Below are 23,036 nucleotides of genomic sequence, written 5' to 3' on the forward strand. Positions count from 1 at the left end.
TGTAAGATACAATTCTACTCAGTTTAGTTAGTTAGCTATAAATATATATATTATATACAGATATTTTCGGTTCTGTTTTCCCCGTGTAGTGAAAACAAACAGATCAGTGGAGGAAATAAACAGCTACAAAAATCGATTGAGAGACGGTTGAAATGCAGGAAAAATTGTAATTGCTTATTTATTTTTTATTTTTTTTAAATGTTTTGTCCAGTGTAAGCACGATGACAGTTACAAGCAAAACACTATATCCCTTAATGACAACGCTAGAGTATTGGTAGGTATAACAATATCGTAAATAAATTTCGGATGTCCGGAAAATGGTAAATTTAAAGCAGTTATAGTCCGCCCTCTGTTATTATACTCCAGCCGTCGGCCTAATGCGGCCCGCAAACTAAATTTATCTACGTTGGTGGGTCGAATTTGTTGAGTGGTGTGATCGTGCGTGTCGGTATGTAGTCTGTGGCGAACTTTTATCGTGATATTTTCAAAATAAATTTCAAAATTGCTAACTCACATTACTAATTTTGAGCATACGTTTTGCGGTTAAAAAATCCTTTTAATTTCAACCTAATCAATTTGATTCTATAACAGATTTTTGGGAAAGTAAAAAACATTAACGAAAAAGCTTTCAAAAGGAATCGATAGAAAAGAATTCAGTGAATGTTCTTCTTCCACGTAGCAAACAACCTAGAACTAGGCCTACCTACCTTTCTTTTTCTTTTAATTCAACCGACTGTTTAATATATGTACGTCACAAATCACGATTGTTTGCTTTCATTATTGTTTAAATTGTCCACACTTCCTGCTTTTTGCACTACTTGTTTAATGTGCTTTGAAATGGCAGGAAAACAATGCATAAATTGTATTTCTAATTTTCATAAATCCTCAACAAAGTAAAATAAGTTTTACCGTTTTAATTATTCCATCATCACGTAATAAACATAAGCCTCTTGACATGTAGGAACATAAAGCCAGACATTATTCATTCCCCCCGGCCCCTTTCCAACATGCAAGTAATAATGTGCTGCGTGAATGCGGGTGGCTTATGCGAGATAACGACTAATTACCGAATCTGCCTAACAAACGCACCCGTGAATCGTTGATTCATGATAACCAATTTTTCTCTGCCACCAAACAATCGAAACGCGTGTTTGAGTTTCACATAGTTTACATAGCACACAAAAGGTTGCACGAAACGACCAAACGAAGTGTACCACGTAAACGTAGAAGAAGGAGCAAGAAAGACGGAAGGCAAAGATCGAATTTAGCATACGGTCCGGGGAGAAGAATTTATTCTTATCAACACCGGAACAGCCGGTGACTTCTTTGTGCGTCTGTAACGCTCCGTTGGACGACCTAATCAAATGACGTACTTCGCTTCGCGGCGCTGTGAAATACTTTCTCAGAGCGTGGCAAAGTAATTTGGATTGACGAAAAAAAAAATAAACTCTAGAGGAAAAAATACCTATTGGAAGCGTAAAATTGTCCAAACTCAAGACGTGAGAAACGTTAGTTCGCACGCCCACGGGTAAACGCCCGGACAGGACGCCTGGTGGACAGGAAGTAGCATAATTTTCGTTCTATTAGTAGAGCGCCGCGAACGCAGAATGTTCGCGTCTCACGCAGTTTGATAAATATGAAATTAATCTTCATTTAATTAAATTTCCCACTGCACCAACCGGCGGCGTACGCCATTGAGGCAGGGGAACGGGTGCCCGAGGCCACCACCGCTTGCCAAAGTTTACGCGGAACAATGTTTAACTTTATTCGGTGGTAATTTGACAACGGTGGTGATGGTGTTAAGAAAACAAAGTCACCTTCACTTAAAATTGACTTCCTTCCTGCCTTTGCAGAGCAGAGAAGGGGTGTACGGGGTGCTGGTAGTTCCCATTTCTACCCCTTCGCCATATCGCTTGTTGGGTAAAATTACATTCATAACATACACAAACACCTTCGGCACGGTTAGGTGTGGGAAGAATGCACAAAGTCCCAAAACACGTCCGCCATAATTCCCTCCAAATCTAGCAACACACCACCGATCGTGTGGGCGTTGTAATGGAGTGTGGAAAATTTGCTTCAGTTGCTGCGTGAGTCGTAGCGAGAAAAAACAAAAAAAAACCTGCAAGGGACGTGTGAAATAGGGCATTGACGCGAACGTTTCCCAATTATCTTGGGCTTTCGCGACGTGTGCTGAATGTCACCGTAACCGTAATACCCGTCCATCATGAGCATCGTACGCGGTGCCCGTGTTGCAAGCTATGATCGATGTTGATGAATTACTCGCGGCACAGAACGAGGCACACGAAAGTAATCACTTTCCACGGCAAAAATACATCCCTGTGCGAAAATTACTTTTCATTCAGAATGACAGAAATTAATGCTGCTTGGTATGACAAATTTGACACTAATCGAATTATTTGTGTAGGCCTGTTCTGTTTTTGCTGAACGTTCCTAGATCGATACGTTCGTTGTTTACTCGATTTAAGTTGATTGGTCAAAACGATATTTTTTTCTTTTTAAAATACACCTTGTTTGACTTTTTGGAGCATGAAACGTGTGAATGCGAGGTAAATGTACAGAAACTATAAAATTTGCTGTGCATAGCCAGAGGCTAAATCTATAAATATTGGCACACTTTATGTAACCCGATTTGTTGGCGGTTTTTGAAACAACGTTCGCAGTTTTTTTTCGGAGGAGATAATTTAAGCGATCAAATTTAGACCGAATCATGTAAAATCACTTTAATTATGTTTGATGTTTAATACTAGCTTTTTATTTATTTTGGTTTATCGATTTGAAAGAAAGGAAAGAACACAACCAATATCATGCATTGGTTACGAGTTTGTTTTAAACACAAGCAAGATGATGTATTAATAGCAAAACTAAAAACCGCACACTCATGCAACTCGAAGGTGAAAAATGAGCTGCTTATTGACGTTACCCAACACGCCGCTACCAAAGATCCTACTAGCTTTACATTGGCATACATTCTTTATACCGCAGCTACAATAGTTTTCAATACGGCGTATACATAGAGATAGAGAGGGTTTTCGTTAAATTTTCGTCGGAATCGATTCCGGATAGCTCTGAAGTTTTCTGGAATCGATTCCGGATAGTAGGCCCGGAATAAGTCTCTGGAATCGGCTTCGGAGTCGGCTCCGGAGTCGGCTCCGGAAGTGGCTTCGGAATCATAATCGACATGAGAATCGGAATCGGTTCCTCCTAAAATTCCTTATTTCAATTCAAGAACTGATTTTCATTCCGGAGCTAATTCCAATTCTTTTAGTCAATTCTGATTACGTTACCGGAGCAAATTGCGATTCCCAGGTCAATTCCGATCCCGGAGCCAATTCCGATTCTGGAATCGATTCTGCAGCCAGCTCCGGAATCGGCTCCAGAATTGAATCCAAACACGGGATTGGCATCGGATAGGTCCAACACTAGTCGAGACATATTCAACGTAGCCTTTGCAGACGGCTTAAATCGTTCTAGCGCTACTACAAAACCAAAAAAAGTCCACGCATTCACCGAAATCGATTACGTATAAAGGTGTAACTAGTTTCAACACTGATGAAATGTGAAATCTATTCGTGGAGTTTACAGAACATTTTTTCTTGAATTGTATCATTTCAATTGTATTTAATTTTTCATATTAATTTAATCATTTTAATCATCATCAATAATTGTCATTTTAGATAAACTGTATCTTGTTAACAGATTTCTAACGTCTTGCGAGCTGTGTATTGGGTTTGTTGAATTAATTGAAGTGTTCTTCAAAATTGAGAAATCATCGTTGCACATCTTGAAGTAATTTTCAATAGCCTTTCAGCAAAGCGGAGCGTGCCATAGAAAACATGAATTTATCATTTATAAGCTGTACTGGTTAGAAAAAGGGGTCAAAAAAGGCCAACGAAATTTCTCGATCATTTTTATGAAGGGAAATAAATTCAATCATCAAATCACTCGGAAAAACTTTTTTACCAAAGCTCTCCTTTTCCCTGTTGCACACACTCGAACGGTACGGTACGGTACTTTACTGTCGATTTTTTGACTCACGCAAAAGCTTCAATCACGTTTTCCGGTACTCGAGAGGGAGTGATTGACCGATTTGCGACCGTGTCCATGCCGAGTATTGCGGCATTGCTGTTTGCACGAGTGCTTTGGGTTTGCGTTGTGGTTGTGATAGCTTACTTGCGTGAATAAGTGGGTGTAGGAGGGGCGGAAAGAAGAGAAAGATGGTGCAGGCCAACCGCCCTATCCGTGCTGGAAGCGAAGGCATGTTTTGTGTGCATCAAACATTACGATAATACCACCAGCTCCTCTCACACACATACAAACAAACCCCTTTTTGTGGGGATGTTTTGAGAGTCTTCGACAGAGAGTAGTAACCAGTAACTACAACCCCCGATGGCTGGGATCGAGGGTGCGAAAAGAACATTTTACAGCACGCAACAATGTCGAGGGAAATGAGCGGAATAATTTTCCCATAACGAACAGCAACGAAACGTTCCGGCTCAAGGGGAGCGGAGGAAGGAAACCGTTGAGATAAAAAAACTTGTTGATTTCCCACCCTGCAGTAAAGGGCAGTGAAACGTAACTTTTCTTTCGGGTTTTCTCTTGTTCCTCTTGGTGGATGTAACTGTTTTGGTGATGCTTTTGCTCGGGGCCGGTGGGGGACACATTGTAAGGACTTTGTTTCGTAAAGTTTTGGATTTCTTCGTTCTTTTTCTGGCGTATCCCTCGATACATTCTGTTATCCTATCCTCCCATGGGCCCTGCGTCTCGTTCCATTTCGACACGGTCGGTAAAGCGGTCCAGTTCTTGGCGGTGCAAACAGGCTGACGAACACAGAGCGCAGTGAAAAAGAGTGCAAAGCATATAATATAATACTACCGCACAATAAAGTAGCAGTTTGATTGATAGCAGGGGAAATAATCATGTATCCTGTCCAACTCGCCGTGTAAAGCAATGTGATAGTACATTTCCTGAAGTCATTACATAGTCATTTTTGCAGAAACGAAGTCCATGAACTGAAGCTTAACGTACTTGTTACGATGAGTTAGTATGTTTCTAATGTGAGAGCTTCTTCTACTACCTACAATACAATAGCTGTTGCCTCAGCAAAACCATTTTGATGAAAACTGTTTTAAAGCTAACAAAAAGAATATACCTTTCTGGTTCGATAGATGGTCGGAAGCGTAAGTTTACTGTCCCATTTACAATTTTACGCGGGGCGCTTGTCGTCAAAATGTTGTACGAAAAGAGATCTTTCTCTTTTCTTTTCACCTTCGCACATTCACCGAAGATAAGTGAAGGTTAAGCTAGGCACACTTTAGTAAAAGCGTAAACCTTTTAGTTCAAAAGTTCGTTTCGTTGCAAGTTTTGCTATTAGCTAACCGTCTCTCTTATCATCATCACGAACAATATCATCATTATCAGCAATTTCATCTAACAGCAAAGTTGCTGCTGCGCTATTTGTATCGAATAGACAAAGTTTGAGTGTGTAAAAATTGCATCCTCAGGATACGTTAAATGGCAGCGCTCGTGCAGTACACACCGTTTGGAAGCAGGTAGGACTAAAAGGTTAGCAATTTTAGATGATGCAGGAACATAAAAGTTGTTTGAAAGAATAATATAATCATCGTAAAGCGCTACGTTTTTTTACTTTAAAGAATTTGATACGGCTGGCTTCACTTTTAGGTTCATATTATTTTATAAAAATATAAAATTTTATCCTTAATATTTAATACATTCTTTTCTGAAGAGACTGTTTGTATTTAGTGGGTTGAAGGATAAACGGGGGTAAATTTGCTTTTTGAGGTTTGTGATGAGAAAAAAATTACTGTAAAAGGAATCCGGTGAAAGTATGGTATCGATGCTGTTATTGGGTAAGCACATTGTGGCATATATTTATAACAATAGGATAAGATGCAAAGGTTTGCAAAGGTATGGAAGAGTCGGATGTAACGTGAACATATTATCTAATCCAGATGTAGTGGCGGAGTTTCTCATGATAATGTGGTGGTATTTTTATGAATGTGAAAAAGTTGTCAAAATGGTAATCTAATAATCGTGTCAACATTGCGTTTTTGCGTCCTAAACTGATGAGTATTCGGAATGTCAAATTAAAGTGTCATAAGAATACTTGGCTTTTTCCCATGTAGGTCTTACACAACAGTGCGTAATATTGCTTTTATTGATGGTTCTATTACAGCTACTGCATGTAACAACTGAGCAAGTAACATCTAGTAAGTTAGTTTTGTTGTGATCTTCATTAAAGAAAAATCGCGTTTTTTGTAAGCTAAATTTCAAATTTGCATATACATGCACCTTTGAAAGTTTTATAGTTACTTTGTGTAATTTTTTTTTTTTTGTATTTAAAATACCAATTCCTTTTATATGTAAAGATATTAATTTCAATATGATATCTAGGATTCGGCAGGAACAGTGACAACTCGCCAATAAAATATTAAAGGTGACACATTACTTTTCCGAGATTGCGACCATCAAGAGCCTAGATTCGGCGTGTGCGTGAGTGTGTAACAATATCGTCCTTCTAGCAACAACCCAGCTTATCGCACAGGTGATCCTAATTATCAACATTATTTATTAACGCGAGAGCTTTCACACTGGTGCGTTTCCGAGCCTTGATGACGGTTAGCAAATGGCGCTGATTTTACACATTGGCAGTAAGGAAATAGGAAACAAAAACCAATGCTTAAGTTAATAATACCTTTCACAAAAAGAGAGCGAAAGTTCTATCGCCATGCGCGAACTCAGCTCGCTCAAGTGTAAGCTCCCGCCCAGGCAACTGACAGCGACGGAAATGCTCAACCCTGAAACGTCTCCCATCCCTTGCCCACGGAAGCACACTGTAGCCATTCTTGCTGTTCGGAGTTCTTTTTGCTGCTTACACGTTCATTCGAGCGAGCATACCTACATTAATTAATCACCATCCTGAGTGGTTAGCTGACAGAGTTAGTGAAATACGAACGAGCTGCCAAAGCGCTTGGGAACGGAAATTGGGATACTTAATTTTAACTTTCCCTTGTTTGGGTTGCTCCGTCGCCGGTTGTTCCCTCCAGGCCCCATCAGGTCGAACGGGCTACTCTGCACACTTAATCTTAAATTGAAACATATCCCTTCGTGTAAACCCCGTCGACAGAGTGGGAAGAAAAATTGTACTGAAAAACGAAATCAGTTCTCACTGGCAAAAATTAGCCCTAACCAGTGTTGAATTCTTGGCACGAAGCACAAAACTTTGAATCGCCGGGCATGCTTTTCGCTTTTGTTTGGTTTCGTTTTAATCCAGTACAGTATTTTTTTTTCACCTCCTAGTTGAGGGTTGAAAAAGCAAATACAGAAGGTAAGGCGAATCTCAACCAAGGTTGTTGGGTTGTGGTCCTTCATTTTTTGTTTTGTTTTTGCTGTTGAGAGATTTTGGTTTTGAGGCGTTACCACTGCCGTTCCTTCCTTCCTTCCTTCGGTCAACCGTGGGCTAGCTGGTACGCAATCTAGAACAGGAAATTAGCGACGGACCGTAATTGATTTCCCTTTTTAAGTAATTACCTCAATTATGTTTGTTTGTTATCGATCGCATCCGTCCACTCATTTCGGTCATTAAAAACGGACCGAATGTTGAGTGTTTTGTGTTGCTGAGGAAAGTGAACCTGGTATTTGTATGTGGTTGTTTTTGTAACAGCAAAACATAAATAAGTCTGTGATACATGATGCTTTTACTCCATGGTCCGCTTTTGTTTATACGTTGACTATGAAAATGTTTGTTAAGAGGTGTTAGAAGCTTCTTTATTAAATGTGTCTTAAATCTTAAATCTTAAATGTGATCGTTTGTTAATTAATATTTCTACTTATAATACTACGCATGAAACGCATGGTTGAAGAGAGAAAAAAGGCAATCATCTAACTTGTATAACGTCGTGAGGCACCATCGCACCAGGTGTAGCACATTGTTCCTCTTGCAATTCGAGCCAATCATGCTTCGTTCACGATTTGCCATCAAATGAAGCCCAGTTTGCTGGTGAAATCTTCACAAAACATCATCTATCATGTGCTTACGATAGGTAGGTACTTAGTATAACGAGAGAGGCGAATAAAAATAAAACCCACAAGAAACCCCTAAACACAAGAGTCATATTTATGGCATGGCTTCAATAGCATTCTCCTTTAGCCGGGAATTGAGAACAAAACTCCATAGCGGGTACAATCCACTCGTGTAACAAAAAAAAAGGCAACCGTCAGTGTAATGGAATATGCAGGGGTCTGGAAAACAAGCATCCTGTTTAACCGAAGCACTCGCAGGGCGCGCTCTTTCCCTTACACGTATGTTTTTCCACGCGGCTGATTGAAAGCTGTGCCAGCGATCCTGGCAGGGTTTCCTTTGTCCCTTTGGCTTACATAACACGATACGGGCGGTACAGTTCCTCCAACGGTTCCACGCGCGCACGATAAGCACCGTTGATTTGGTGGCAGGCAAAAGGGCACGATAACACTTCCCTTATGGCATGGCAAAGGTCGCCACGCTTCGTGCTTCGATGCTTTGGTGAAATTGATATTTTCACCCTCCCCGGGAGTGAGATTGGGGGTCTGCAATGGGTCGGCAGGGTCGTAACGAGAGGGAAAATGGAACGACAAGACGTTGTGGTGTGGTGATGCTGTGGTGTAAGAAAAAAAAGAAGGTAATCAGCCATGGCAGGTGCAGAGCTACGTCACCCCAGGATATGAAAAGCACATATACTCACACACATACAGGCACGAGAAGCGCAAAGTGAACCCAACGGAATCGACAGGATCGAAGAAACACTGAATAATTCAATTAGCAAGTAGATTAACTAGCCTTATCCGGTGTGTTGCTCAACGGGGACGAAAGTGTTCGTTGGTATCAAGAATGTAGGTATGTGTAGGCACAGGCACAGTTGCGACGGATTTTTCAAATCACGCCAAAACTTTCTCTTTATGTAGTGGTGGATTTGTGCTTTATTTTTTGTGCTACCTATGTATGTATGATTCGATAGCATTTTGTTGCTCAAATCAATCAATTATTCACGTTTATGTATAAGAATGATGTTTTTTCTGCAAAAAGCAATAGGATTCTCACATTTAAAGGTATTATATTTATTTTATGTTATTTGTGCCTCGGTTTTAGCTAATTTACTGTGATTGCTTCATGCAGATATTTTTTATTTTACTATTCCATTATATATTTTAACATGTTCCTGATTTTCTCGCGAAATCTGTACATCATAGCAAAAGCAAAAGAGCAACACTAATTCACCAGTGCATGGGTAAACGGGCTACTACCGACAGATGTGTTGTGAACTGGGTAATCGATTAAATTGTCGAACGGAATTAACGATTGAAATGAAAAGATCAACGCCACACAATGGGTGTAGCGTTAATACTGGCTTTCACAAAGCGTTTATGTTCGGATCCGTTGTTGACGAGACAGTAGAACATATGAGGCAATCCTACACTCGGTGATCGTTGTTCGAATCGTTCACTATGGGTGGGGAGACACAATAATTATTTATTTATTTTATTTGTTATAATTGGTAAATGATTGTATGCGTTTTTTTAATATAATTTGCAAATGCTGACTTTGAATAACAATAAGAAATTTGAAATGAAGTATAGTTTTACGTTTATATAATAGCTCAATTTTGTCTCGTTTATCTGTGTTATTAAGATTGTCTTTGCCTCATTTATCTGAAATCTTCTTTTCCTGGAGGTTCTCTGCTGCTCGATTCTTCGGTAGGCTTCAGCTACATAGAAGAGTCGCAGACCAATGATGTCTCTAACATTAGCGTATACCAGGATCTAGGTTGACTTATAGGAGATGATTACCGAAGCCTCCTCCTTGGCATACCGGAATGTTCTCCATAGCGCCAAATTGAATAGAAGACAAGAAGTGCTTTGACGCAGACCTTAACCAGGCGACGGATAGCTTTTTGGGTTCCATCGATGTTACCTTACCATAGGTATAACCTACCACCAGGTTACCTTAGGTATAATTTTGTTTAAGAGTCCTGCTCTCGCTTAGTAAAACATTCCTAAAATGGTATTATTTATTTTTGGTGGTTTTTGTTTCAATTTTATGCTTCTAATAGTCAGTTATCATTCTCATTCAGTATTCATTCTTTTGATCCTAATCGGACATCTAGCTAATCCTAATCTAAATCAAGATTCCAAAATACATTTATAGCTTATCCAAAATACATTTATTTATAGTTTATCATCTTAAAACTTGTTTGAGGGACTTAAAGTTGAAGCATTAAACGATTAATTAGAATGCAAGTTAACAGACAAGCAGATAGAAATAAACAACTAAATCTGTTTAAAGAGTACTAAGAAGGATCCGTATCAATATTCAATATTCAATTTATTTCCATTGTTTGCCTTGAAGGTTGTACAATGATTAAACCTATTTAATTGACCTAAGACTATTCCTAGAGCAACGCATTGAGATATTAGCTCAGAATTTTACGTTTTCATTAAAAAATATATAAACAAAAGTATGTGTCTAACTAATAATGATAATGCATGATATATGACTTCATACACAATACTAAAATAAAGTGCTAGGCGATAATATCCGATTGCCTGCGAGAGGAGAGCAGGATTAAATAAAAAGGACAAAATTGTGGGACTGAAAAGCGAAACCCGTACGGAAGCGGAAGCTTGAGAAGGGAAGGTCAAAGTCGAACAAATTGAAAAAGGTATTAAAATGATGTAGACAGGACAAAAATGGACCACTGCTTGCATATCTAGTGCGTCGAAATGACGAAGCGACGGAAAGACGGGGGCAAAGGGATCGGGACATAGGATTGCGGACGAGTAAGAAAGGGAATGTTATACAGAAGAAGGCCTCCAATAAAGATGGCTTGGGCTCTAATGCGACGAATTTTCAATGTTTTAAGACAAAGTAATAAGTTACGCTCCATATATGAAAGGAGATTATCTGTGGTAAATGCAAAACAACGTTTAAATATCAGGCGTGTGGTGTGTATCGTGAGAGATAAATAATTTATGTCTGATCATAACAATCCTCATGCAACAATCCTCAAATATTAGCGGCTGTAAGTTTTACATGTATTAGAGGTAATTACATTACCCTCTTTGGTCGAGTCGGGTTACCATCCGTATGTGTAAATGTATTAAAAGCCTTCATTGCTCACTACGGAAACCCAACGACGACAGTTATGTGGCGCAAACACTAATTGAAAAAAGAGGGCAGAAAAAGCTACGATAAAGCTTCCTGGTATTATTGTGCACGTGACTTGATTATTTTTTATTAAATTATGTACCATGTTATGTCATGGTTATGAAAATATTGTTTCAATTTTGAAAAAAATCATGGAATGTTCCAATTTGTAGACAACACATCTATTTAAAGCAATTAGTCTACTGTAGAAAGAAACAAAAAAAGAAGTAAATTTTATATTAAAAGCTAGAACAGTCTGCCATTACTATGGGGCACTTAACCAATATGAATACCGAAAGCCGCTACAGCCCAAAACAAGAAGGAAGTTTTACATTTCATCCACGCTTCGCACATCTATAACGCTGCCCCTAGACTTGCTGCAATTCATCCCTTTGTGCCACAAAGTAACGCCCTGTTTCGTGGAAACTCGTGCAAAAAATGTTAAAATCTGTCTGAAAAATTCAAAGCTTTGGCAGTTTTCTCCCCCGGGGGAGCTGTAAGCATGAATTTGCAGGGGGGCAGACATTTTTCACCAACGCAAAGCAACGCCGAGCAACCAGCCACGGCCCGTATAATTAGAAACATTAGATGCATTTATTTTCATTTAATCTCTCGCAGAAAATGAAAAACTCGGCCGGCAAAAGCACCAGGCAGAAAGCAGAAACCGCTCCGGTGGTTGTATGAGTGCGTGTCCCGCTGGTTTCGCATCCCTGCTGCTGTAGCTGCGGGTTAATGTGTTCCTACATGGAACATTTAGCTCGCCTCCCGTCGCTTTCCCGTGCTCGAACGCTGTACTGATGTGTTGTATCACAGCTACGCATAATTCAGCGCTCTGTTTGAATTCTGGATGGAGCTCCACCCTACCTTAGCCACAGCTGGTAGAGCAAAAACACCCAGGATCGTTTAATATTTGGCCATGGCATCCCAGCGTACGTCATGCGAGGGGATGTATTAGGCTGTTGGCAGAAAACAAAAATGAGTCAAACAACAGCAACAAGAATGATTTCCATTCGGAAATGGGGAAAAAAACGTTCGAAAAAACACCTTCTCAACTTAAGCCGACAAGCATCGGGGGGGCACATCTCGCCCCCCGGAAACACTGTGGAGCGGTTGGAATATTTCGTAAAACTAATTACATTTGCTAATCCCCAGCAACGGTATCCCGTGCACGTTTGAAGATCATCTCCATCGCCATCACCATCATCATCATCATGGCCAGTTCCGCATGCCGACATCGTTCGGTAAATGTGGCTGAAATTTATCGCACAAAGTATGCCTCGGGCAGTGGTATCACATCAGTTCGGTAGCATATGATGAATGCCAAACGGTATTATGTATTCGACCCGGCCACCAGCCAGGCCACATGGTCACGGTAGCCTTCGAGCATCGGCAAAAATGAAGACCACTTTAGGAGGAGAGGGCGAGGGGGCGAATGGCTTCGAAGGTTGAACAATCTTGCTGATGAGTTCCTGACGCCTTCTCGATTAGACGCTGCGGGGCTGGAGACGGTTATTTGTTCTTCTTAGGTCAATGCTCACAGCGTTGTTTGTTGGCAGTTTGAGTTGGAACAATTTGATTCACTATCGGGAATAATTTGTAGTATGTTCACTTAGTAGAAAGTGCTCTAGTTTCTCGAGTAAGTAAAGCAACAATTCCCGCTGCTAGACCATTATATTAACAAATCAATTATCTCTTTTCAAACATGTATAGTCGATTATTATTGCATATTCAAGTACCATACACAAAAAAAACAATCATGATGCGTCAATTTGCAATTCTTTGTCCAGCTGGCCAAGCAGGCAACGTGGTGCACTCCGCCCACGTTTATCATCCCGTCCCGAGTGTGCAGATCAGATAGAATTGCATTAAAATGTAGATCATCATATCGTTCGTCCAACACTTTGACTAATGTGCTTGGTGCAGCTCAAAGCTGATGGCAAATGCTCTGTTCCTCCAGCTCTCTGTCCCTCCTCCAGTGTCCGCCGATTCTTTTACACCGCTTCTTCCTTTTCCCCTCAACGACACGCCACCCGGGTGTCAACGGAACGTGATGTGACATTAAATTATTGCACTCCACGTGCAGCAGTAGTGCGCCACTCAAGTTGTTGGGGCAGGGCAGGACCATCCCATCCCACGTGTGTCATGTCCATCAGGCATCCCCAGGCATCCACCGGACCATCATTTTAGTGTGGATGCACATGGACGGTCACGAAATTTTATTTATGTCACAGCGGACCTGCCGCGTCCACAACACCGAACAAGACCGACACCGGAAGGTTAGGTGTCTGTGTGTCTGTTTGGCCAAATTTGTGCCACGGAAAGCTTGCCATGGTTCGTTTGCCGGAAATAATGCGCTTCATTGTGTGTGTGTGTTTTTTAAAGCCCGCGCGCTTGTCGGTCCATAAAAGAAACGAACCCCACCCCGAGGGAGGGATAGATGGTGCATTGGCCAGTGTAAATGCCATTTCCTGTCAAATGGCAGCCCTGTAATGATGCTTTTATGATGGATTGTTATACGAGCCTGCCATTAATTTGGGTGGGGCTGGTGGGAGAGGAATGTGTACAAAATAGGAGGGGAGGCGAAGCGGATTGGTTTGGTAATGCATTTTATAAATAGGATAACATTGCAAGTGCAATCAGCCATTTGGTGCACGAACAGCACTGTTTATGTTCAGCTTTTAGTCATATTTGGTGCTTTTGAAAGTAGTTTTAAATGACAGGTTGGTGGAAGACACTTTACAACGGAATGGAATGAAGAGTGTAAATATTGCATTTGCTTGGGCAAGCAACACTGTTCCGCACTATGCATTGCATCAATCACCCACCAAAAATGGGTCGTTGAAGCTCACTTTGTCCGCGGCACAAAGCGAAACGTAGCACCAAATATCGTTAAATCTTTCCATTTCGTCGCACAATACATGTGCCATAGAGCGCCTGGTTGCTGGAAGGCACTTGATTTTAACATCCTCAAGGATAAGCCAAGCCACTCGTCGTACACTGCTCTACCATCTTAAACCGTTTTGTATTGTGAGTTCTTCGCCGTTCTTGGGAATGCAACGCCGTTGGTGCCGTTCCGGATCCATCCCACAGGAGTCCCAGCATCACAAAAACCGGGCATCTCTTTGCGTTGCGAATGAAAATATTTTGCCAATTTTTGCATTTCACATGAGAAGCTTACATTCTCCCGAGGAAGGAGCGGTGGAGTGCGGTGAAAATGTGCGTTGCCGTAAGCCGGTTCCTTCGTTTCCGCTCCGTGTACGATACTTTTCCCTCCCGTGGGCAAATCGTCGTCTCCCATCATCTGGCGCACATTATTTATCGTTGTTTCTTGCTCTGACTTACGGCCCCGACTACGGTACAAAAGGATATCGCCCACACCGACAACCGGTAGCGTGTGAATCGACGATTGTATGTACAGCTGGCATTGGCAGTGCAACTTGGCATCGCGCAGTATGCGAGTTCATCCTTCAACTCGGCCCAAGGTTGCCGGTACGGCTTAATGTTCGTACCGTGCAGCAGCAGCAGCAACAGCAGCAGCACTTTCGCGCGAGTTATGCCAACAACTCACTACGGCCCAAGCTATCAAAGATGCTGTGGGTATAAAAAAGGGCAAGGCGGGAATAAAAGCTGCTTTTGAGCCCTATTCACCGGTGAGGTGTCGGTAAGAAGCGATTCTGAGTGGGCAAGATTTTGTTACACGGTAATCAATCTTGATTAGGTGAGGTGTAGTAAAAATTGTCGACAAACACAGTCTTGAGGCCTGGTTGGCGCCAGGTGTAAATGATGCCCGTTAATCCGTGTTGGTTCGCGTAGGATGAGCTTTCGAGCAGGAATGAATAAATGATATGTAAATGTATCACGCTGTAGGGGTTGGATTATTATTTGCAAGAATTATGTTAAAGCTTTGCCAGCAATGGGCATGGTGCAGAGAGAGAGAGAGAGAGAGCGGGAGAGGTTCGAAGTGGTATCTTCGGTAGTTAACCCATGAATGTGGCTTTGCTCGTACGTTTTATTATCTTTGGTGGAATGGGTAAATTAATAAATAAATTCTATCCAAAGAATTACCAGAAGCATAAATACCATAAATGACAGCAACACGGCTCATAAATCATCACTTAACACGAAAGAAAACACTCCGACGGATTAGCTGTTTAATTTGAGCCTTTTTTCTTAATTCTTTACGCTTGCATTGTTAGATACGTTACATTGAACAAGCTTGTTTTACATAGAAACAAAACACCAGAACACCGTTCACTGTTACTTACTGTTCGCACTTGTAACATTTACCAGAACCCGAGCTTTCCAGATGAAAATGAATGGAAAGGAAGGGAAGGGGGCAGGGAGAGAACACGAGAGAGAAAAAGAAACACTCAACAAGTATCCCGCTGGCAGCGTCTATGCAGGTTTCACCGAGCATGACGTTTGCCAAACATCAAAAGGTCCCCGCCCTTGGTGCTGCCTGTACAAGCATAATCGCATTATGAACAATGTCGTCTTTGATAAGGGTTTTATGTCCTGAACCGCTTCCGGCACAGGCATTTTCACTTGTCTGGCAAGTAAACATGATTGGTATGCATATGCTCTGCGTGCATGCTCGTAATCGTGGTGGTTACAGGGTCAGTTAGCCAACGACGGTGGAAGGCATAACCCTACCAATTGGCACCACCATTCAATGAGCATAATTCTGGTACAACAATATTGTGAAAGTGGGCTGACTAATGAAACTGGAGGTTGGAGATTCCTTGCACGAGTGTATGTAAAAGACGTTTGTTTGAAAGATTCACCAGTATGGCAACCAACGTAATGAACTGGTGTAATGGAGGCGCCAGGTAATTTGTGGTGTTAAATGTGTCATTGCTCGAGTGATGAAGATTATAAAGAGAATACACGTAAACTGTTGTAGTTTTCTCACAGTTATATATTTAATTAAATTAAAAGCAAAAAACAATACACTCATAGCATACAATTACACTGGATGAACGTAAAGAAGACACATAGAGAAACGAAAGCTGTATAACTTGTACGGTTTTCACTGCACGTAACACTTTACAAATATGCAATACTTAGGAAATAAAATACGAAGCTACGCTTCTTCATCATTTTAATTGTAATTTGAACTATCTGTGGTTTGATTCCGGATTTACCTACCGGTAATGTTTTGCATCGCACTGAGCGTACGTGTTTACGCGTACGTAGTACGATGAACGATTTCCGTCTGACTGGCACTTATTCATCGCACGAACATCTACGTACGCCCACAGTCCGCGACGAGTTTCATAACTGTTACATTACCATCCTTTTGTCACTAGCTAAGGCTGTTTCATCACAATTCTTTAAGGCCAATATTTGTAACTGCATGTTATACTCTGTCTCTTACAGCTGATCCTGATTTGACGCAACATTCAAGCGGATGGATGTTGCCACATACCGTTCATAGAAGTAAGCGAATGTTCCTTCTTCCATCCGATTGACTCATGTTTGAGGCAGATAAAATCAAAATCAATTGTTTAAATCTTGAAGTATACGTTTTTAGCGGGCGTCGGTGATTAAGACGGTTACTGCAATCGAATACGCTGCTAAGGACCAGGCATAGCAGCAAACAGTATACATTGTATCACACTATCGGAACTGATTCACTAGTTTAATTATAGGCGTGCCTCTCGTGCATTTAAAATATTCTCTAGAAATGTATATGCAATTTGTTCTTTTCGTCATGCAACCCTTTTTTTGGTTTTATTGTAAACGTAGCGTCTTCAACAGGCCGAACGTGATTCATATTCGAATCGATTTCCCTTTCATATGACTGAATATCCTGTTGTGGATAAAGCAAATTCAAATAAAGCTAGCTCCATTTGAAAATGACTACCTGGCTTAATAGTTGTTTGGCAAAAGAAAAATAATGAGAACTTTCTGCGGTATTCGCTATTCCATCTCTGGTAACTAACAACTTGAACGATTAAAACATAAACCTAACAAGATGTTGCAAACTTTGATACCTATTCGTTTGATGTAAATATAAACAATTTTGTCAGCAAAATATAAGCTTAATTTAAGAAACGATTTGAAAATTCACATATTGCACAATAAAGGGTTACGAGAGTGATTAATTTAGTGTTGCTCACATTAATTGTACGGTAGAGACGTGTACAAAACTATTCATCTTAACAAAAAAAACATGCTTCTAACAGTGGACTTTCGATTTAGTGCACCTTTAGGTCAAATATTTCTCGCAGCAATGGTTCCACCTCCGATGGATTCACATTCAGGTAAACGCTGATAATTTCATCATTCAAAAAATGCAGTTCCGATATTTTCTGCATCAGCTTCAGAAATACCGAGCGTGCCTCACAACCAGGATAGATACTTTCCAAGTATCGGCGTAGCAAATAGTAGTAAGAATTCTGTAAAGTACAAATGCAATTACATTAGCCGAAACGTTGTTTGATGGATAGCAAAAACGATGACTACACACCTGTTCTAGTTTGATCACGTCCGAATGTATCGTTTTGGGGCGATCGGGCGAGAACAGCGTTATGGCACACATTATTAAAATAATGTTCTCGTCCGAGCGCCACTTCTTGTCGAACGTGCGTATGAAACGTTCATGCTCCTGGTACACATTACCTTTGGCAAGCTTGAGCACATCCGCCCGTATGTTGGACATTTCCTCCTGGCTGTGAGGTATCTAAAATATGTAAAAGCGAAATAAGATACATTTCAACGTTTAAAAGATTACAAACTATTACGACCTATACTTGCACCTAACCGTATTATTACCTTCCATGTCGCCCTATCACAATCGTACTGCATTGCGGAACGCAGGATCATCATCTCGGTGCAGCCTCCCTTTAGCAGCGCTAACTGATCCTCCTGGCACATGTTCTTGAATGCGCTGATCTTTTTAGACATCTTAATCAGTCGTCGAATGGCAATGGCGGTTAAGTTTATCACTTTTAGCAGTTGTGGATCTTGCTGAGTTTGATTGGACTGTAATGAGACAAAAAAAAACAACAAAAAAGCATGATAAATACACATGTAATCTCAGCGGTTGCATCAATGTAATGACTAATCGTTCGAGCTTTCGTGCAAACCTTTAAACTTCAACGTCCACACAGCCGCGTCGACTTGTTATCGCAGCCCTGCACACGAGCATGTGTCTTAATCTGCGGACATTTGGACCAAAATACAAATACGTAACAAAAATACAAAGCAAATAGGAGAAAACGAGCCATGCCAACTGTTTCAAGTACATTTTCGGTACACCGGTGGAACAGGTGTGCTGCATCGATTATCGCTAATCAGTCGGTTGCCCTTCGTTATCAGCTGTCCATAGGCCGCCGCCGGACATTCCGTGCTCTATTGCTACCCCCTGTTCGATCGATACCCCGAACCTCCCGTAGCCACTCATAATCGGCCCATGATTTGTTGTATGATAAGTCAGAACGAGGCAATAAAACTGTTGAGGCATCCAAATGGCAAGGATAATAAAATGCGGGAACAATAGAAACTCGTTCAACCGTTAGCCCGAAAGGAAAATGTAATGAACCGAAAGTGTAGGTAAGTGATCGAAAGGAAAAGCTTAACACCAGACATTAAATGGTCAGCTTTAAGCTGTATGCTAAATTTATTCAAACAAAATTGTTCAAAGGTTCATAAGGATATGTTTATGCTATAGCAAATTTGAGCTACAATGGAAGAACTTTGTTTTGTCTATTCACGATCACGCGCGCTCACTCAAAAGACTTCATCATACCACCAACTCACCTTTATCCGACAGTCGTCCGAGATGAGCGATGCCAGATCGTCATCTACCGGTGCGTACAGCGCTTTATTGGCCACAATCAGCTCGTTCAGTTTGGCCCTTTCAGCGTCGTTTAGCTCGATACTATTACTACCGACCGGCGGGTGATGTACGGTGGACTGCTGACTTGAGCTCGACCCGATCGGGCTACTGTTGTATCCTTCATACTCCAGCTTGATCGCTTGCATCAGGACCGATTCGAGCGTATGGGGCATGATCGGTTTTGCTTCAATGTCCTGAAATATGCCCAAATCGTCTGTGGGCGGCACGATTATCGGTGGATCGTGACCGAAGGTGGAGGATGCCGCAAATACCACGTCCGCTATGTCGCTGGAGCAGCTGGGCGATGCTGGCTGTATGGCGGTGCTCATTTGGTGCAGCTGATGGTTGTGATGGTAAGTGTGGGAATGTACTAGAGAGGTTGTCGTGCTTGAAAGCAGCGGATCGAGCATCGATGTGTAGGGTGGCTCGTAGTTGGACGTGGAAGAAGGTGAACCAGCGGCACTGATCGTTCCCAGCGGTTCCTGCCCGATCGTCGACTCTTGCATCAGGGAGCGAATCATCTGATGTTGATCGGTTGCCGGAGAATCAACCTGGGGCGATTCAATGGGCGTAGTCGATTGGTGAAATTGATGTGATGTTTGGGGCTGCGTAGCTTGATGCGGCTGTAATGCTGGTGGTTGTTGCTGCTGCAGCTGCTGTTGCTGTTGCTGTGTTGGTGATGGTTGTTGTTGTTGCTGTTGATGCTGCTGCTGATGCTGCTGATCATCGTCATCTTTCTGGGATGTATCGGCCGCTTCTTTGATCGTTTTCACGATGTCGGAATGATTCATCATCTTGTTTATCATTTGCAGTGCTTCGGCTGGCGAGCTCATGAATTTATTCATCACCTGCAGTGCATCTTCCGGCTGGTTCATTAGCTGCTGCATAAACTGCAGCACATCGGCCGGAGAACTGACGATCTTTCCGATCAGCTGCAGCGCATCCGTCGGGGAACTCATAAACTGGGCAAAAACTGTCAGCGCGTCCAGCGGAGAGTTCATAATTTTGCTAATAATCTGCAACGCATCGCCAGGTGCAGTTATGAAATGGCTTATCAGCTTCAGCGCATCACACTGGGAGTTGATTATTTTGGACATTATGAAAACCGCATCCTTGGGGGTCTTCATTAGCGATGCAATCGTTTGACTTGCTCGCGTCGGATAGTTGACGATGCGATTCACGATGTCTTCGGCGCTGGAATTGATCGTAACGAGCGGCAGACGTTCTTCGCCTCCTGCCGTCCGGCAGTTCGATTGGGATGGCTGCATTTCGTTTGGTTTCGATGCACCAGCCGATGACTGCAGACAGGCGACTGCCGACGAAAGCAGTTCAGCTTCTGAGGAAAGGGAACCGTGCGGGTTGTACGCCGATGAGCTGGGCGTACTGCTTAGTTCTGAGGGCGAGGCAATCCGACTGTAGTCATTCGATGTGCCAGTGGATAGCATCGATTGGTTGGAGGAATTGGAGGGTGCCTCTAATATCGTGCTCGATGTGAGCATCGTCGACGAACTGCCCGGCCCATTCGTCTGATGCCCATCAGCCGGGATGTACTCGGAGGAGCAGGAGTTGTTCCAGCACTCTCCACCGTCGAACGTTTCCAACGATTTCTCTCGCTTTATCTTCGTAGGGACACTGTTTCTGGCTGGTGTGCTTTCCCGGTCACCCACGGAGGCAGATCCCTCGGATGCACTCCCGTTGCTTTGTCTCTTTTTCGCACGGTTCTGTTCGATCTTTTTGCGCTTGAGCACCTTATCCTCCTCCGACATGATGTACTCCTTCTTCATGCCGATCCGGAAACACTTCTCCAGTCGACACTTTTGGCAGAAACGGCGCGTTACGATGGTGATGTCGCAGTTTTCGTTGAACGGACACGTAAACCCCTTCGTGGAAAGGGCATTGCGCCGGAAGAATGCCTTACAGCTTTCGCAAGTGACCGCGTTGAAGTTGTAACCGAGCGCCTTATCCCCGCAAACGCTACAAATCTTGCTAATGGCACCATTCGTTGCCATCGCCGCGTCACCGTCTGGCATCGTACCGTTTGCCATCGTAACCGTCGCGGTCTCCGTCATCGCCGCGGTCGTCATCCGGGACACACTCGTACTAACACTGCACGGTCAGAAATTTCGGAATCGCTTGTGAGGTGGGCTGAGGTTTATCTTACACTCGCGGCTTATCTTTCCGCGTGTTGCCTCGCCCACTCGCACTGGACACGCCTGGTTTGGTGCCGTGATACGGTGTCGCTGCTCCAGCTGCTTTTTTCGTTACCGTTGTCGCCGTCGTCGTTTGGGATCTTTTCCACGATTGTCCAAGTTCCATCGGGTCACGGTAAGAATGCTGTTCGCTGCATCAACTCTCCAATACGCTACCGTCTTCGGCTCGGCAACTTCCCCGAACCACCACGATGGTCGGAGTTATCACTTATCAGCTGATCGAAGCGCCATCGGTCGATAAGTTTGCTCGCTGGGACCAAGATTACACGCTCACCTTTTTCTTCTCTTTTCGCCAGAACCGCTAGAACCGCTTCCGCTAGATGCAAAACGATCGCAAAGCTAAATCCGCCCCGCGTGTCACCGTAGCAGTAAAAATGAATTTAATTCAATTGAAAGCGCACGGCACAGCACTTCGCGTAACCTCGTACCATCGATCCTCGCTTGTTTATTTACTCTCTCGCCAGCGACGTAAATAAATTGCGTACGGAAAGTTGAGGCCAGAGTGACCAGAAATACCGATTTATCTGTATTTCTACCGATTTTTTATATGCCTACCGATTCACAGATGACCGCTCTAAAACTACCGTTTTTCCATTTATCCTACCGAAAATCACAGATATTTGATTTTTCAGTCTTTTAAGCTTAATCTGTGGCGCTTGGGAAGCTGTTTCAAGGATTGCTAACCTCATTTGTTACTTATCGCGCTGATGCACGTTTGTTTGCCTGGCACTTTTTATCCGTTAAAATTTAATGTTCATCCCAAGTGCCACAAATCCACTAAATGACCACTAAACGGCTTCTAAACGACTCAAGTTCTCTACCTAAACGGAATTTAGAAAGACTTCGTTTAGAAGACGGTAAACGACTCATGCATTATAAAAATAGCAAAAAAGCTGGTGGCGCTATCTGTTGGTGGGATACTCCAACCAGTTGAGCTTCATCGCATGGAGGAGAGCTTTCTCATTTCCTCTGTACTGTTGTATGGTTTTGCATTGAAGTTATGCATCGCTAGAACTAGAACGGCGATACGATTGTTTAAATACTAAACTCCAACGGATACCACCAGCACTGAACCAAGTGAGATTTGAGTATTGGTCGTTGGTGTTGATACCCACGTATCTGATCACACGACCATTCATATAGATTTTTGCTCAGAAAGTTAGAAGGCTATATAGGTCATGATAAGATGAAACTTGTCGAAACACATTGCAAGAAAAGGATAGCAATATAATCATGAGTTGTAATAATACGCCATCTATTGATCAAACCAATGAAACTGTGGAGCTTTTTTTCTATGGATATTCAATTTTCCAGTCGTCTAAGCTTAATCTGTGGCGCTTGGGATAATAAGTAGAAAATGTCAGTTGCGTGGATTCCGAGAATTTCTCGTCAAAGAAAATCATTTAAATTTGAATTTGAATCTCGCTGTCGGCGGTTAAAGCTTACCCGAGAGACAAAGGGAATGAAATTTTCAGGCGAGGGGAAGGTAGAAACACACGGTGGGGGTCCGGCCCAAGATCGGATTCAAAGTCCGTTGTTTTGGACTGATAATTAATAAATGGTGGATGGAGCGCTACCACGGAACGAATGCGCTCTATTGCATGCCTTTAAAATGCACGAGGCGCTCTCACTGAAAAGAACGCTCGCTCGCGCTGTATTATTGTATTTTCCTGATACCCCTTCCTTTCCGTTTCTTTCGGCTTGCGCTGCGCTGAATTGGTACCCCACCTGATTCCAGCGAGTTGCGCTGCGCTAGAAGGGGTTT

The 23,036-nt window shown here is 42.4% G+C and overlaps 1 protein-coding gene across 1 annotated transcript; it reads right to left on the bottom strand.

The window, feature by feature from the left end:
- Positions 1 to 16,121: 16,121 nt before the first annotated feature.
- Positions 16,122 to 21,573, bottom strand: LOC121589248 (nuclear hormone receptor HR96). Its single transcript, XM_041908006.1, has 4 exons — positions 18,983 to 21,573; positions 17,996 to 18,205; positions 17,691 to 17,903; positions 16,122 to 17,619 (listed from the first exon to the last, which is right to left on the bottom strand). The coding sequence occupies exons 1-4, from the start codon at positions 21,143 to 21,145 to the stop codon at positions 17,419 to 17,421; spliced, it is 2,787 nt and encodes a 928-aa protein (XP_041763940.1). The 5' UTR covers positions 21,146 to 21,573; the 3' UTR covers positions 16,122 to 17,418.
- Positions 21,574 to 23,036: the final 1,463 nt, after the last annotated feature.

The sequence above is a fragment of the Anopheles merus genome, chromosome 2R (genome assembly GCF_017562075.2).
Source record: "Anopheles merus strain MAF chromosome 2R, AmerM5.1, whole genome shotgun sequence".
Taxonomy (NCBI): domain Eukaryota; kingdom Metazoa; phylum Arthropoda; class Insecta; order Diptera; family Culicidae; genus Anopheles; species Anopheles merus.

What these genes read in the sequence shown, in the direction of transcription:
- LOC121589248 (XM_041908006.1), bottom strand. Translation starts at nt 21,145, where the DNA reads ATGACGACCGCGGCGATGACGGAGACCGCGACGGTTACGATGGCAAAC. An exon ending in CGGACGACTGTCGGATAAAG is followed by an intron (nt 18,206 to 18,982) that starts GTGAGTTGGTGG and finishes GTCTCATTACAG; the next exon opens with TCCAATCAAACTCAGCAAGA. An exon ending in GTGATAGGGCGACATGGAAG is followed by an intron (nt 17,904 to 17,995) that starts GTAATAATACGG and finishes TACATATTTTAG; the next exon opens with ATACCTCACAGCCAGGAGGA.